At 33.1% G+C, this 17,788-nt stretch overlaps 4 protein-coding genes across 9 annotated transcripts; 2 read left to right on the top strand and 2 right to left on the bottom strand.

The window, feature by feature from the left end:
- The first annotated feature begins 2,492 nt into the window (after positions 1-2,492).
- On the top strand, positions 2,493-4,131 carry LOC114167140 (glycylpeptide N-tetradecanoyltransferase 1-like). Its single transcript, XM_028052115.1, is given in 2 exon segments — positions 2,493-2,643; positions 2,646-4,131. Coding segments are annotated over 2 exon segments (1,302 nt in total). The 5' UTR covers positions 2,493-2,513; the 3' UTR covers positions 3,818-4,131.
- A 631-nt stretch (positions 4,132-4,762) lies between these two features.
- On the bottom strand, positions 4,763-8,275 carry LOC114165909 (telomere repeat-binding factor 4-like). The gene is made up of 6 exons (XM_028050536.1): positions 8,030-8,275; positions 7,717-7,943; positions 7,403-7,487; positions 6,318-6,401; positions 5,188-5,491; positions 4,763-5,102 (listed from the first exon to the last, which is right to left on the bottom strand). The coding sequence occupies exons 1-6, from the start codon at positions 8,177-8,179 to the stop codon at positions 5,071-5,073; spliced, it is 882 nt and encodes a 293-aa protein (XP_027906337.1). The 5' UTR covers positions 8,180-8,275; the 3' UTR covers positions 4,763-5,070.
- A 1,465-nt stretch (positions 8,276-9,740) lies between these two features.
- LOC114166226 (probable fucosyltransferase 7) lies at positions 9,741-12,169 on the top strand. 2 transcript variants are annotated; one of them, XM_028050923.1, is made up of 3 exons: positions 9,741-10,096; positions 10,396-10,530; positions 10,621-12,169. In XM_028050923.1, exons 1-3 carry the CDS (start codon positions 9,838-9,840, stop codon positions 12,078-12,080), a joined length of 1,854 nt encoding a protein of 617 aa, XP_027906724.1. In that variant the 5' UTR covers positions 9,741-9,837; the 3' UTR covers positions 12,081-12,169. The 2 variants fall into 2 exon arrangements, with proteins under 2 accessions (XP_027906724.1, XP_027906723.1); XM_028050922.1 differs by having other exon boundaries at positions 10,393-10,530.
- Positions 12,170-14,095: 1,926 nt separating this feature from the next.
- Positions 14,096-17,313, bottom strand: LOC114165766 (telomere repeat-binding factor 4-like). 5 transcript variants are annotated; one of them, XR_003599776.1, is made up of 8 exons: positions 17,044-17,313; positions 16,702-16,922; positions 16,391-16,475; positions 15,738-15,821; positions 15,375-15,440; positions 14,867-14,894; positions 14,440-14,749; positions 14,096-14,338 (listed from the first exon to the last, which is right to left on the bottom strand). XR_003599776.1 is itself a non-coding variant. In XM_028050336.1 (7 exons), the coding sequence occupies exons 1-7, from the start codon at positions 17,191-17,193 to the stop codon at positions 14,604-14,606; spliced, it is 780 nt and encodes a 259-aa protein (XP_027906137.1). In that variant the 5' UTR covers positions 17,194-17,313; the 3' UTR covers positions 14,368-14,603. The 5 variants fall into 5 exon arrangements, 3 of the variants coding, with proteins under 3 accessions (XP_027906136.1, XP_027906137.1, XP_027906135.1); XR_003599777.1 differs by lacking the exon at positions 15,375-15,440; XM_028050336.1 differs by lacking the exon at positions 14,096-14,338 and having other exon boundaries at positions 14,368-14,749.
- Positions 17,314-17,788: the final 475 nt, after the last annotated feature.

Raw genomic sequence — 17,788 nt, 5'->3', positions numbered from 1 at the left:
ATATATATATATATATATATATATAATTTTATTCGTTTAGATTGTAGTAACTTTTAATATTCGGTTAAATATGTTTTATACTTTCAAATTATTATCAAAAAATTGTGTTTAATTGTTAAACCAAATTCTGTATTTATAAAATTCAATGTAAAACATTTTTTTCCGCAAATAATACGTAGAGATTATATTTAATTTATTATAGAATTTATTTGTCATATAAAAACCACTTTATATATCACTAATATAAATACAGTGACTATCGCATTTGTTTGTAAAATTATTTACATGATATTATATTAATAGATTATAATATTATAATGTTATTAAATTAATATATAAAATAAAATTATATTTATTAAAAATAAAATGAAACATATCAGAAAAGATTAGAGAATAATGGTTGATAAATAAGAAAAATAAGAAAAGAAACAAAGATAGGCAATTCTATAAAAAACTTGTAAAAATAACAATCAATTTTCAAAATTTAATTTAAAGGATAAATTTGATATTTTAAAATGTAGACACAAAAGAGAAAATTCTCTTTATATATTGTTATAGATTTATCAAAAAAATATTTTATTAGATACTTTATAATTTAATTTAGGAATGAAACAATTTTTTATAATAGTTTAAAGATAAAAAATATATTTGAATCAGATTTTTTTATATATTCTAGGTGCAAGAAGCAGGTATGGAGGTGAAGGAAGTAATTTTTCACGAAGAAGAGGCACGTTCGGGAAAACTGTTTTGGGCCTGGCCCATTGGATAGTTTTAACAAAGGCCTGAAGTAAGGAACCCAACCCCTTTGTCTATGTGAGCATCGGATCTCAAGAAATCGCCCACAGTTTTGGTTGATTCCATTCTTCTGTTCTTCTTCATCTTCATTCATTCACACTCTCAGGTAAATTCACTCATTACTAATTACTTTACTCAAAACCCTGATGAAGCTCATCTGAACTTGCTACCATTCAGATGCTCTGAGCCTTCTTCGTTTTCACTTCATTTTCCTTTCTCAAAATTGCTTTAGATATAATCAGATGAACATATATGTATATTCAAGCTTTGCTGTTTGGTCATGTGTTCTGAACATGCTTTCTTGTTTTTGTGCCAAAGAAGTGAAAATAGATTGTTGGGTTATTGAACTGTTGTGTGTTGGAGACTCATATTGACTAATGTTGTTATTGTATGACTAAAATAGTGAATATAGGAAGGGGATAACCCTTGTCGTATAAACTAGTTTTTGGAGTTGAATTAAGCCCAAATTCAAATTCTAAGAAATAAAAATATAAAATTGTTTGTTAAAATTGGACTGAACTTGTTTGGAACGATTAAATTAGTTGAGTCAGGTAAAGTTTCGGTCAGGTGTTCTGCCTACCGATGAAATATTGAGGGATATCTCTTCTTGAACTTTTGCAGCCAATCAGTGCTATGGAAAAAAATTTCTTCTTTTATCAAGTTGTTTGAAACATAGTCATTTGTCATTCAGATTGTTGTTCTAAGAAAATTTCAGACGGTTGTCTCTGGATCAACTGAAGAAACCGAGATGGGAATGCATCTTCTGGTATATGTTTCCTATAGTAATGGGTTTAGTGTTAAGTTTGCCTTGGACTATAATGGATCTCCGACTATTGGTTGGGGGGATATTCTTGGTGCAAACCAAAAATAAAACAATGGATCTTGTTGTTTGGTGTTGAATGTTGCAAAGCAATCCTTTTTTGAAGATGAATGTTGGAAATATAATTGTATTGAATGTTGATTATTGGAAATTTTCCTTTTTACTATTCTGTTATCATACATAATTCTATTTGTGAAGTGTAGTGAATTTCAATTTGGCTATTTTATCCTCTGCATACCAAAGCCAAAGCTAAGTTTACTTGTTTCACTGAAGTAGCAGTTTCCAACTGGAACAAGTCACTTTTTAAACTTTCAAGCATTGCTTCTAGGATCTTATATAGTGGCTATGCAAAGTAAACTCATAATGGCCAATGCTGATTAACTTGTGCAGAAGTTGTTAACTTGTAATGTTAAAATAAATACCTATCATTATCTATTAGTGCAACTCTGATCCCATCAAATATGCATTTCATAGTATGACGACTTGTTACACTTAAACATGGTATCTTGCATTTCAAAGAATACTTTCAGCAATAACTAGAGTTTCTTTAAGAGTTAAGTTGTATGTTTTGTCCCTTTGAAATGAGAATGGGAGATAGCCTGTAGACATTTGTATTTCTTTTATTTGGCCCACACTGGATCTTGGCTTGTAATTGTATCATAAAGATCAAGTGGCCAGTATTTAAATCTAAATATTAGTTTGGATTTTTTACATGATATATATAATATTGGTGTCTGCTCACTGATTGGAATATAAGTAGAAAATAGCTGGCACAAGGCATTGATCAAGGAATACTGAAGTTGCGGGAATTAAGAGAAATTAGGCTTTGTTCTACTAAATTTGTTTACTGAAAAATCTTTATTTTGTCTTTCAGACTGCATTTTTTGAAGCATTTTAAATGGTTGACAGCAATCCTTCCTCTGGGTCACCAGAAGAAACACAAAATCCAAACCCGGATGGGAATGCACCTGCTGAAAGTGATCTTGCATTGGATAATTTAGTACAAAAGGTTCAAGAATCTCTCTCCCTGGAAAAAAACATAAATTTTGGGAAACCCAACCCGTTGGGCAGTTCAAGGATATAGGAGACTCCAGTTTGCCAGAAGGCCCTATTGAACTTCCGACCCCTTTATCTGAGGTCAAACAAGAACCTTACAACCTTCCTGACCAATATGAATGGATTACTTGTGACATCAACTCCGAGGACGTGTGTGAGGAAGTATACAACCTTCTTGCTCATAATTATGTTGAGGATGATGAGAACATGTTTCGATTTAAGTACTCAAAGGAATTTCTGCGCTGGGCTCTGCAACCTCCTGGATATTTTAGGAGTTGGCATATTGGTGTTCGAGTTAAAAGTACCAAGAAGATGGTTGCTTTCATAACAGGTGTTCCTGCTAGAATCCGAGTTCGTGATGAGGTTGTTCATATGGCAGAGATCAATTTCCTGTGTGTCCATAAGAAACTTAGAACAAAGAGGCTTGCTCCTGTCATGATCAAAGAGGTGACTAGGAGGGTGCACCTGGAAAATATGTGGCAGGCAGCTTACACTGCTGGAGTGATTCTTCCTACACCAATAGCAACTTGTCAATACTGGCACAGATCTTTGAATCCCAAGAAGCTAATTGATGTTGGTTTCTCTCGGCTTGGTGCACGAATGACAATGAGTCGAACCATCAAGCTTTACAAGCTGCCAGAATCAACAGTCACCCCAGGGTTTAGAAAAATGGAAATTCATGATGTTCCTGCAGTTACAAGGCTAATTAGGACTTATTTAAGCCGTTTTGTTGTTGCACCCGATTTTGATGAAAATGATGTGGAGCATTGGCTTCTGCCAAAGGACGATGTTATTGATAGTTTTCTGGTTGAAAGTCCTGAAACTCATGAGGTCACTGACTTCTGTAGTTTTTACACACTTCCTTCTACTATCCTTGGCCACCCTAGTTATTCACTTCTGAAAGCAGCCTATTCATTCTATAATATTTCCACTGTCACTCCTTTGCTTCAGCTGATGAATGATGCTCTCATTGTCGCAAAACAGAAGGATTATGATGTTTTCAATGCATTGGATGTCATGCAGAATGAGACCTTCTTGAGGGAACTCAAGTTTGGACCAGGTGATGGAAAACTTCATTATTATCTTTACAACTACCGAATAAGGCATGCATTGAAGCCGTCAGAGCTTGGGCTTGTGCTTCTGTAGTCTAAATTTTTTAAATTTGTCATGTTATGGATGAATTGGGATTCATGATGGTTTTGTTTAGACATTGTATGGTTGCGAATTATGTGATGATCAAGTTAGACCTTAAATTTTGTTTTTACTTTTGAACAAACAAGTTTTACAAATTCCTTGGAGGCAACCCTGTGATGATGCCACAGACTGGTATCTAGTTCCTTTTTTTTTGTCTTTTGTGATGACTTGTATGTTTGTCTTGTAACATTTTTTTTCTGCAGAGCATGGGATTTTTTTCCTGGACTGAAAGCAGAGTAATAGCTTATTCTACTGCATGTTAGCCATCTCAACGTGCATTTGAACAGTGTCAATTTCCTCATATTTGTCAATATCTTGAAATTTTAATGATAGAACACGTCACTTTAATGATATTTCGAAGGACTTCTTAAAGAAGCATCACCATGTAATGTTTAGCACATCAATTATCATTTATAAGATAAAGGCGAATGAAATTATTGCAATTTCATTGAATTGATAAAAGTAATAATCTTTATTAAAAGTTAGCACTGGCAAACTTATTTGATATTCGATTACGAAAACCTTTGCCAAATTTCTAAATTTAAGATAAATAACAAAGATAATTTATAATTATAAATACCTATTGTCACATCCAATTGAAATATTAGTCAATATTAAAAATATTAGCAATTTGATTTTGTTTAATTTTTCATTAAGAAATCACTTCAAACAAACATCAAGTCAGATGCAATTCTGTTGTATTTAATTTTAATATAAAATCTTAATCAAACTAATACTTTATAGGGAGTATAATTCAATTACTTCAATGGTCTAAAATAAACCATAGAAAAATGTTATGATTGAATAATCTTTAGCATCACCCTTAGCTATCTCATGTTTCAATTTCACTTTCAATTAAATAATTACACCACATAGTCAAATTCGGGACAACTAGAGTCAAGACACAAGAATGATTTATATTACAACGCCAAAAGAACATAAATGAGTGTTGTATTGTATACACTTCGGCTTCAAATCCGGGCAGATTTGGTGGACCTATAATACTTCTAGAGAATAGAAAATATGCACGGCCTGCCTATAAATATCACTTTCCATACAAATTTTAAGAATAAAAATTGTTAAATGAATCTGATACAATACACCCAAAAAAATGTTAATATTCTATCTCAGTGAATAAACAAAATTTTACATTTAGAAATCAACATCAAGATGAATCTATTCATAGACCTATTTCGTTTACCATTTTAAGCCAAGAGGATGATTTCACCACGGGAACCTGCAAGAGAAGACCCACAAGATCAATGGTAGCAAAAAACAATCAAAAGGATTAAAAAAATCACAAATTAGTGCATCTATAGTACATTGTTCATATATGTCCTTTGCTAGCTGCAACATTGAATCACTATGTTCAACCAACAATGATATTTTTTCTGCCTCCTTTACGGCTTCCGCAGCCAGATATGATTTACTTTCAGCATCAGCAACTCTGTAGGCTGCAGTATCCGCAGCTTCCTTTATTGTCTCATTAGATGCCGTAATGACAGAAGCTGGGGATTGTCGTTCTGGTTGTGGTTGTAGCTGCAGTGGCCGGACATCCTTTGGTTTCGGTGGAGGTGATTTTGCCCCGGAGGAGACATCCTTTTTTATTTTGTAACAATTTTGTACCTGTAGATGGTAAAGAGTAGATTACTCCTACAAGACTGAAAACAAGCTTCAAGACATAAACTTCAATATGACATTTCTGCATGCGTGAAAGTCCCCGTGGGAATGGGGGGCTATAGCCTATTGGAAGAAGAACAGAAAGATCCCTAAAATGGAAACCAAGATACATAGTACAACACAGGTATGACGATTGTGTAAAAATAAATAAAGGTGCAAAGATTTAGATCACATTACTAATTGCTTTATAATTACATAAATATATCAATAGTCAATATATGATTTATTACATTTTCAAAAGTGTTCACATATGTGTGTGTCCATGAGTGTGTGCAATTTTGGTGCATGAAGAAAAACATAAATACAAAATACTGGTAAATGTGTAAAAAAAAAATTAATGGTTCAACACTGCATATACATATCAAAAGTCCATAAATGATTATCACAATTTATGAAAAAAAAACGTTGTAGTCATAACAGATAAGCAAAATTTCATATTTTTCACCCACCCATATAAGAATGTATTTCTCCTACTACAAACATGTAACAAATCTATAACTTTTCTTTAAGGAACTCTGATTAGATCCTTGAATGTATTAGAAGAACCAATAAAATATATGAAAAAGAAAGTCCAATGTATGAGATTCCCACCTTGTTAGGATTGAGGAGTGGTGAGAATAGATATACATAGTTTTACTCTACCAAGCATAGCGGTTGTTTCCAGAAGTTGAAACAGTAAGAAAAAAGCCCCACCCATTGTACCAAGGCTCACACTCAACTATAATATGCAATACAGTAAAATCACCAATTCACCATATTGAAACTAAATTACCTTTTCAAGTTTCCCTTGACTAACAAGCCTCCTCAACCTTGTACTTAGTGCCCTTCTAAAATTTTGAGGAACCTCATGTTTTTGCTGCAGTATTATGTGTAGTGATTGTTACAACTAAAATTCTCAAATAAAAATGATAATGCTTAAAAATAATATAGGCAATAAAGAAACCATATTAAAGTAATGGTTTAAATACCTTTTTGGTCCTCATTTTCGTAATGTTTGTTGCGGATGGTCCTCATTTTGACAGAATGTTTAAAATGGTCCTCATTTTTTACAGAATGTTTAAAATGGTTCTCATTTTCGCAATTCGTGTTTTATTTGGTCCTTTTCTGTAATGCCGTTTAAATCATTAACGAAACATTGTACCACACCTATACAGTACACGTAACACATCCTAATACAAATCGTGCCACCTGTACAATGCTCTGTTAATGATTTAAACGGCGTTACATAAAAAGACCAAATAAAACACGAATTGCGAAAATGAGGACCATTTTAAACATTCGGTAAAAATGAGGACCATTTTAAACATTCTGTCAAAATGAGGACGATCCGCAACAAACACTACGAAAATGAGGATCAAAAAGGTATTTAAGCCTAAAGTAATTTTCCAATTCCCCTCTCCGCCACAAAAAAGGAGCAGGGCCTAAACATACTACTTCGAAAAGATCATAACAAAACCATTATCAGGGTCTTGGAGTTCAAGAATTGATCTTAAATAGTGAAGATCACAAAAGGATAATTTAAAACAATGCAAACAAGTCGGTTGTTACCACCCAAAATATTTATACTTTGACAGACAAAAAATTGTTGATTACTCTCCCCAATAAGACTGCTCTGGTAAGTCAGAAAACATAGAAAGCAGCTGGAACTAAAATCTCAAGATCTACAAAGCATGATAACGATAACAGAATTGCATATGGAAAGTGACATGCATTGCCATTCTAGGTTTTGAAATGTAAAACCCTTATCATATATAATCTCAAAAACAAGTATTCTTCTGACCACTTTACGAAATATATATAGAGTAATATCATTGACAAATATTATCGAAACATTTGTAACAAAGATCTTCATCTGACCTCGATGAAACTAACAATGGCATTTAGATCAGATCCATTATTATCTTTTAGTGCTGATAGAGCTTCAAAAACCATTGCATTATACCTGATAAAAGAACAAAAGTATGACAGACAGCTCCTCAGATTATGATCTTAATTGGCAGAATAAATAGCCACTCATTTTTCATATTCATAACAAAGAATTCGAATTTGTAATTGGGGGGTCAATGAATGTGAACAACAATGATTGCAAGACTGCTAATACAGCATCAAACATCTGCTAACCGGCGCAAATTAATAAAGAACACAATACATACATAGTGTTACTTTCATACCTCGGGGGGTTTTTGACATCTTGGTCATTCAGAGAAGAATCAAGGGCAGCGACCTCAGCCTGTACGTTTAGAGGAGCAGGAGGGGCGTTTTGAGGAGCGGTGGTGGTGGTGGAGGAGGTGGCAGAAGTAGGAGGTGGAGGAGGAGGAAGAGCCTTGAGCTTGGGAACCCTAGGTTTGTCTTTGGAGCCTTGAGAACCGTTACTGACGCTCAAATTCCGCCATTTGTCCTGAAAGAGGGGGAGTTTTAAGAACCCTAACCCAATTGTAATAGGATTGAAGAAAAGAAAAAAGTGTTGGTTGTTAAAGGATTTACCTTGAGGTCGATGTTGGAACGAGAAGTGAGAAAAGGGGCGAATTGGGGATCTTTGAGAATGTTCTTCCACTTTCCGGGACCGTGCTTTTCAACTCCGGCGATGAGCGCGTCTTCTTCGTCTTGCGTCCACTTCTGCTTCTGATTCCCCATTCACATTCACATTCACAATTCTCTTTCCTTCTTCACTGCTTCAGCTCATCCTCAATTTCATGTTTCACTTCTATTTTTTCTATTCTAAATATAATTTTTTGTAATATTCTTTTAGATATCATAAGTTTGAAATGATTTCAAATTAGCTGATGACAAAAAAATAACATCGAGCTTATGTACTAATATTTACAGTATAAAAATGTGTTTTTTTGAAGTTAAAGAATAGTCAACGACCACCCGATGAATAAATTTATTTCAAAAAATGTTTCTAATAGCAAATAAAAAAGAGTAAAATAAGTTTTTTTTTATTTTCAAACTTTATTTTAGTAAAAGAAAATAATAATGAAAAATAAAAGAGGTTTTGACATTGTATGGTTCCGAACTTATTTTTTATATGATGGTAAATAATTTCATTTTCTTCTTTACAAACAAAAAATTTCTTTTTTGTTTTCTGTCAAAAAAGAAACTAAAATAAAATATAAAGATAGAAGGGTGTCTATATTTTTATAAAAAATTAAAAAGAAGGAGCAAAGGTAGGTTGTGACATAAATACAATCTCAAAGATTTACCTTTTATAAACTAACGAAACTCTTATAAATACACTTGTATAATATTGTTGGAAATTCAAAACACAGATATTAAAATTAGTTTTTATATTATTTTTTTAATAATATTTTGTTTTGCTTTAATATTTTTTTAACAGGAAAAGTAATAATGTAATATTCACATAAAAATATCAAATCATTAATGGAATTTTGGAAAAAAAGATTATTGCTAATTTTAATTGGTAGTTATTTGGATGGTGGAATGCGGCACAGAAAATATGTGTAAGGTTAATTTTTGAGGGACAGATTCATGATTTTTTTTCTTTAGAAAAGTTACGTAAATTTAATTTAGTTTTAGATGTTGAATGACTAATTTCTATTTTCTAAAAAGAATATAAAAAACAATTAAAAATTAAGCAAAATGAACTAAAATGACGTAATTTTTTCGGGAAAAAGTCATCGAATTAGTTTCCCAATTTTTGATAAGAGTTATTAGAAATAGCAATAGAAAGATTCTACCTTTTTTTACCTTTCGTCTCCAATAGGGTTTTCTCATTCCATGTAGCTATTTTCATTCTTTAAAACAAAAAGTCAATTTCAAAGTTGAATTTATTAGTTACATGTGCTGAATACATTTACGAATCACTTAATTATTTTACTATAATAAGATAACGTGTGGGATTAAATATTTATATATTTAGTAAGGTAATTTAATAATTCAGCGTGACCAATCCGTCACGCATCCACGCCCCAATCCCCTATTGGTATTAAGAAAATAATATTTTACATCTTTTGTTATTCATTAACAAACTCTTTCCACATGGGTTTGAAGGTAGTTTTTTCATTACAATGATATTTTAACTGTGATATTTGATAATTTTCTCTTACAACAATATAAGGTGTAATCTTTTAAATAATTTTAAAATATTAAAAATAAAAAATCACATAAATTAAAATCACAAAAATTTATCAAAATATCATTATTTTTTTATTAAGAATCTATGTATTTTCACTTCACTCTCGTTTCTTATATCGTAAACACTCTTTCTTTTTCCCTTCATTTTGTTGGCAACTCTAGCACCTCAACAAATCCTGCTACTGCTGTTAAAAATCATGGAAATCTTTCAAGCCAAAGTCGACAACACGAGGATCAGTTCCAACAGATATACAACATTCTTTGTTGTACTTTTCATATCATTTCCTGTTGCTGTTATAGTTTCTTCAATGTACCGAAACTCATCTTTCTTTGTTTTTGAGGGGTTTTTCCAAGCCAGGGAAGCAGGAAAATCCTTTCAGAACATTACAACCACTGGTTCTCAGTTGGGAGAAAGAGTTCACAATATATCAGATGACAACTTAAGACCTGTCGGAGGTAGGCAACAATGTTAGCATACAACGTTTTCGTTTCTAAGACTGTTTATTTTTATCTGTTAGAAGTTCGTATTGATGGATATATCTGAATGCAAACTTCATCTTACTGGTTTTATGAAATTGAGTTAAGTTTATGGTTCACTTCTTGACATTGTTATTCTTTTGTTCTGTTTTTGAAAATGGTACAGCTGCATAAGACAGAGCTGCAACATGATATGTTTTTTGATGATATATGTACTATGCGCATAATAGCTTGCTATTCTTGTATGCATGAGTTTTCTAACTATTTTTACTCAGAAGGCAAGGTAAAAAGAGGAACAGCTCCGAACGTTACTTCAGAGTTGTTGACTAGTGAGCCAAACGTTACAACTAATGGTACAGTCCAAAACGTAACACATCACATCTTAGAAGGGAACAATAATAACAGTGTTAGCGGTAAGTAACTATGGTGTTAACAACTTCAAGTTTTGTAATATTTGCACAATACTTGCAATCTAATCTGTGATATGTGTCGTATATTCGCAGGTTTGAAGAATGCTTCATTGACAGGTTCAACAAATGAATCATTTCCACGGGTTAGTCTCGATAACAAAGAGGAGCTACTTGGTGGACTTTTAACTGGGGGATTTGATGAAGCATCATGCATAAGCAGGGTGCAATCCCACTTGTTCCGCAAGGTTTCTCCTCACAAAGCTTCTCCGTTTTTGATATCTAAACTACGTAACTACGAAGAAATTCATAGAAGGTGTGGACCTAACACAAGAGCTTATGACGGAAGCATGAGAAAGATTGCACGCTCCAAGGACAATGGTACTGCTACAATGTGTAAGTACCTTATTTGGACACCAGTTAATGGTTTGGGAAACCAAATGATTAGCATTGTTGCAACATTTCTTTATGCCATCCTCACTGATCGAGTGCTACTTGTAAAATTTGGGGAAGACAAGCACGACCTGTTTTGCGAGCCGTTTCTCAATTCAACTTGGATATTACCTCAGAAGTCTCCTTTCTGGAAAGAAAATCATATTCAAACACAGCTCCAGAAGGATAAGGTCAACAATTCAACATCAGTTTTGTTTATCAATCTACAATACACCCATAGCAGCCATGAGAAAATTTTTCACTGTGATCAAACTCAAGATCTTATCCGCAATATTCCTTTGCTGATCTTGATGTCTGATCAGTACTTTGTCCCTTCTCTATTCATGAACCAACTTTTCAACATGGAGATTAGTAAAATGTTCCCAGAGAAAGATACAATTTTCCACCATTTGGGTCGCTACCTTTTTCACCCTTCAAATGAGGCATGGGAACTAATCAGTAGGTACTATCAGGCACACCTGGCCAAGGCAGATGAGCGCATAGGCATACAAATAAGAGTATTTAATGCTATTTCCACTCCAAAACAGGCAATAATGGATCTAGTTTTAAGCTGCACATTGAATCATAAGATACTACCAAAAGTGGATTTGCAAACTTCGATGTCTTCTGTTGGAAAAAATGAAACTGTAAAGGCAGTTCTTGTGGCATCTTTATATAAGGAGTTTGGAGATAATTTAAGGAGGATGTATGAAAAGAAAGCAACGGCTAGTGGGGAATTCATAGAAGTTTATCAGCCAAGTCATGAAGGGAAGCAAATGTTTAATGATAAGAAGCATAATGTAAAAGCTTGGATGGAGATGTATCTGCTGAGTTTATGTGACGTGTTGGTGACTACCTCTCTCTCTACTTTTGGGTATGTTGCTCAAGGATTGGGAAATTTAAAGCCATGGTTTCTTTACAGGCTGGTGAAAAATGAGACCCATTTCCCACCCTGTGAACAAGATTTCTCATTGGAGCCTTGTTATCACGATCCTCCCAAGCATTACTGTGATGGAAAGCCATTGAAAGATTTTGTCTCTTCCTTTTCCAGTTTGAAAAAGTGCAAAGATTTTAGTTTTGGTGTAAAGCTGGTTAACGACACTACAACATTCTTTCACAAATAATGAAAACATTTAACACTTCATGGTGCAAAGAACAAATTATGGCACTCTTTAGTACTATTTTATTTTTCTTGTGTAGCAAGTTTTCTGTATACATTTATTTTGCCTTTTCATAGTGCAAAAGTCTTAAATTATATGGAGAAAATAAGGTATGAGATTAATCTCCCGTGTGTAGAGAATATACATAGGGGTTGTATTTATAATAAAGAACATATGGGCTAAGCCCAAAATACATATAAAGAATAATAACAATAAAAACAGAAAATAAGATATTAAAGATATCTTAACACTTTCACTCAAGCTTGTGCATACAAATCGTATGTACTAAGCTTGTTACAAATATAACTAATTATCGATTCCTGTAAAGACTTAGTGAAAATATTTGTTAACTAATTACTTGAGTTAACAAACTATGTCTTGATGACTCCAAACATAATCTTTTCTCGGATGAAATGACAGTCAATCTCAATATGTTTAGTCCTCTCATGAAAGACGGGATTAGAACTGATATGAAGAGCAACTTGATTGTCACATATAAGTGTCATTTGATTAACGTCTTCAAACTTTAACTCTTTGAGCAACTGCTTAAGCCAAACAAGCTCACAAGTGGTTGAAGCCATAACTCTATATTCTGCTTCTGCATTAGACCTTGCCACAACACTTTGTTTCTAGCTTTTCCAAGAGATCAAGTTACCTCCAATGAAGACACCATATCCGGATGTAGATTTTTTATCAGAAGGAGATCCTGCCCAATCAACATCTGAATAACACAATTCTTGTATGGTTATTAGAACCATATAACAACCCTTTACCAGGAGGTCCTTTAATATACTTCAGTATACGAATGACTGCATTCTAATGATCTTCGCACGAAGAATTAAGAAATTGGATTACCACACTAACTGCAAAGGAAATGTCAGGACCAATAACTGTAAGATAATTTAATTTCTCAACTAATCTTCTATACTGTTCGGGATTTGACATAGGCTTCCCCTGATTTGGTAGAAGTTTAGTATTGGGATCCATGGTGTGTTAACAAATTTTGAATTCATCAACCTAATTTCTTCCAAAATATCTAATGCATACTTTCGTTGAGAAATAACAATACCATCTTTGTCATACTGTGTCACCTCAATACCCAAAAAATATATGAGTTTTCCAAAATCTTTAGTTTGAAAATAATCACAATAGACTCATTCGTGAAGCTCCAATTGTTAATCATATGAAGATATGTGTCAACAAGTGGTTTGTCGCATCCAACCAAAGAGGTAAACAAGTTTCCTATAAATGTGTCAACATATTTATGTGAGTCAAATAGCCTCATCCAACCGATAGGCCAAACAATAATTAAATAAATGAGAATAGCTAATTAAGTAATTAAACATAAACAAGTCATTAATCAATTTTTTAAAATATTTGGACCTTGATTAGATCAACCCTAGGCCCAAATATAAAGCTATAAATAAAGACCAAATATAACGTTTTTGAAATTTTTTTCACACATCAATCAAACCTTTTGTTGACTTAAGCATCAAAACTTCTTTAGTAAATACAACTAATCAGTAGGAGCACCAAACGAAGGAAGAAAGTGCCAAACAAACGACTATAGTTGATACGAGAAGATTGCCAAGTAGTTTCATAAGATGTTAGGCCCCAACACCCGAAACAACTATGTTTTACGAAATTGTTTTTGTAAAGATAGTGAAAATATAATTTTACTGAGCGAAAAAACATTTTACTATGATAAAATATCATTTTCTGAAATCATTAAATATCGCAAATAATTAAGAGTTGTAGCACCCACATCATTTTCTGAAATCAATTTTATAACACGTACATATAATTTTTTTAAGCATCTAGTGGTCACTATAACCTTTGGAAGTATTCAAATTCTGTTTGTCAAGAAAATGTTTAGGGCTAATGGATGATTATGCATCTCCCATCACCACTTCTCTCTAAATTTTTACATTTCGCTATGAGGATTATTATATATTGTCTGAATTATGACCATATGCGTCTTCAAAGTTGAAAACCTCACTCTCTTCGGATTCTCTAAATCAACCCCCACATCCGCAGAAGACAGTGCTGTTTAATATATGTAACATGCTTTCGGAGTGCTGATAAAATACGCCCAAAAATGTTATAAAATAGTATCTCATCGGATAGACAATTTTACATTTAGAAACCAACATCAGGATAAATCTATTTATAGACCTTCCGTTGACCATCTTAAGCCAAAAGGATAATTTCACCACGAGAACCTGCATGAATAGACGGACAAGATCAATGATAGTCATAAATAATCAATAAGAATCAAAATAATCACAAATTTTAGGCAGGAAATATAGCTTATCTACAGTACATTGTTCATATATGTCTTTTGCTAGCTGCAACATTGAATCACTATGCTCAACCAGCAATGATATTTTCTCTGCCTCCTTTACTGCTTCCGCAGCCAGATATGACTTACTTTCAGCATCAGCAATTCTGTAGGCTGCAGTATCAGCAGCATCTTTTATTGTCTCATTAGATGCTGTAAAGACAGAAACTGAGGAGTGCCACTGCGGTTGTGGTGCAGGTTGTGACGGTGCTGGCCGGACATCCTTTGGTTTTGGTGAAGGTGATTTTGTTCCTGAGGGGGCATCTTTTTTTATTTTGTAACAATTTTGTACCTGCAGATGGTAAAGAGTAAATAAATCTTCAAGAATGAAAACAAGCTTCAAGATCATTCAACTTAAATATACAAATTTCTGCTTGTGTGGAAAGTTGTCGTAGGAAGGTGGGCCTACTATTGGAAGAAGAGGAACAGATAGAGTCCTGAAAATGGAATCGCGTATATATTTTACAACACGGATGGGATGATTTTGCAAGACTCCATAAAATGTGCATATACTTAGATCACATTAGTAATTACTTTATAATACATTATCAATACTCAATAAATGATTATTACAATTTCAAAAGTGTTCACTTATATGTTTGTGTCCATGCATGCGTGCAATATTTGTATGTATGAAAAAAAAAACATAAATGCACAAAATTTGTAAATGTGAATAGAAAAAAATATTAATGGTTCAGTACTGCATATACATGTCAAAAGTCTAAGATGATCCAAATTTACGGAAAAAATAGGTTGTAGTCCTAACAAATAAGCACAATAACGTATCTTTCCCCCACCCATATTAGAATGTTTTTCTCGGACTATGAACATGTAACAAAATCTATAATTTCCCTTTGAGAAAACTCCCATTAAATCATTGAATACAAATGTGTAATAAAGAATAATAATATATTAACCAAGTTTAGCAACTTCGAAATAAGAGAACAAAATTGAAGGAGCATAGGAGGAGGCAGATGCTTGCTCTACAGGAAAAAAAGAACAATGATTCAGTAACAAATTACAAAGACATTAAAGCCATCCCAACCAAGTAACATGCTTCAATGATAAAACTGAACAGATATCTACAAGTTGAAATGATAGAAATGAATAAATTAATAAAATATACAAAAACGAAAGTCCAATGCATGAGATTCCCACCCTGTTAGGTTCGAGGAGAAGTGAGGTTTTACTCTACCGAGCAGAGAGGTTGTTTCCAGAATTTGATATAATATGCAATACATCAGTAAAATATACAATTCATCATGTACAAACTAAATTACCTTTTCAAGTTTTCCTTGACTAACAAGCCTTCTCAACCTTGTACTTAATGCCCTTCTAAAATTTTGAGGAACCTGATGTTTTTGCTGCAGTATTACATGTAGTTGTGGTTACATCGAAAATTTTCAAACAAAAATTATAATACTTAAAAGTAAAGAAGAATATGCACAATAGACAATCCATATTAAATTAATTTTCTAACACCTCTCACTCCGATAAAGAAAAAAAAGGTTCAAAGTCTTGACATACTACTTATAAAAGATAATAACAGAACCATTATCATGTAAAAGTATAAAACACTAAGAGGGTCTCAGAGTTGAAAAATTGATCGAAAATATGTAAATGCAAGCAAAGAGAGCAAAGGGATGAGTTACAAAGTTGCAAACAAGTCCCTTGTTACCACCGGAACTATTTATACTTTGACAGACAAAAAATTGCTCATTACTCTCCAACAAGAACAGCTGAGAGTCAAATCCCAGATCTATAAAATTACATATGGAAAGTGATATGCATTCCCATCCTAGGTTTTGAAATGTGTAAAACCCTCAACATATAATCTCAGAAACAAATATTCTAACCACTTTACACTTTACACACATAGTATTATCATTGACTAATATTATGGAAACATCAGCAATAAAGATCTTCATCTGACCTCGATGAAACTAACAATGGCATTTAGGTCAGATCCATTATTATCTTTTAGTGCTGATAGAGCTTCAAAAACCATTGCATTATACCTGATAAAAGAACAAAAGTACCAAAAGCCCCTCAGATTATGATCTTAATTGGCAGAACAAATACTTTGTCACGTTTTCATATTTATAACAAAAGAATTTGAATTTCTAATTGAATCAATAAATGTCGACAACAATGACTGCAAGACTGCTAATACAGCATCAAACACCTGTTAATTGGTGCAAATTAATAAAGAGCACAAATACATATACACTTCTACTGTCCTACCTCGGAGGGTTTTTGACATCTTGGTCATTCAGAGAAGAATCCGGGACAGCTGCATCTGACGGTGCGTTTTGTGGAGCAGAAGCCGCGTTCTGAGGTGTAGCGGTGGTGGCGGCAGAGGTGGTAGCAGAAGGAGGAGCAGGAAGAGCCTTGAGCTTGGGAGCCCTAGGTTTGTCTTTGGAACCTTGAGAACCGTTACTGACGCTCAAATTCCGCCATTTGTCCTGAAAGAGGAAGAACTGTAAGACCCCTAACCCTAACCCTAACCCTAACCCTAACCCAATTGTAATAAGATTAAAGAAAAGAAAAGAAAAGGTGGTATGGGTTAGGGGTTAATGGGTTTACCTTGAGGTCGATGTTGGAACGGGAAGTGAGAAAAGGGGCGAATTGGGGATCTTTGAGAATATTCTTCCACTTTCCGGGACCGTGCTTTTCAACTCCGGCGATGAGCGCGTCTTCTTCGTCCTGCGTCCACTTCTGCTTCTGATTCCCCATTCAAATTCACACTCACATTCTCCCTTTGCCTTTCCTTCTCCACAGCTTCTTCGCTTTCAGGTAACTGCTTTTTCCTTTCCTTGTCGTCTCCTTGTTGCCAAATGGTAACACGTCAACAAATAAAATTATATTTTCGCTTCCAATAAACTTTGTATTTATTAAAGTATTAAAGTATTCTTCATATTTCTATACATGTCACATTTTTCTATAAAAAAAAGTAATTTTTCTATTAATATGGCACATTAAAAAGAAAAAGAGAAAAAAAAGAAAATTCTAACATTTGGTAAAGAAATAAAAACATAAAATAATTATGCAACGTACATAACTGATAAATATAGTACTTTAAAAAATTGACATAATTAAGTGTCAGCATAAATATTCACAATCAATTATGCTTAACTTATTAAATGTATTTAATATAATTAATTTTTATTAATAAATATTTTTTTAATAAATATTTAAAATTAATACTGAAGTAATAAATAAATATATTTAATTAATTCAAATTATGATATTAAGTAAAATAACTTATTTCAATATATAATTATAACTTTTTCACATACAAAAACTTTAAAATAATTTGTTTAATTTAAAA

Source organism: Vigna unguiculata, chromosome 10 (assembly GCF_004118075.2).
Source record: "Vigna unguiculata cultivar IT97K-499-35 chromosome 10, ASM411807v1, whole genome shotgun sequence".
Lineage (NCBI taxonomy): Eukaryota > Viridiplantae > Streptophyta > Magnoliopsida > Fabales > Fabaceae > Vigna > Vigna unguiculata.
This window is presented reverse-complemented; position numbering and strand designations above follow the sequence as displayed.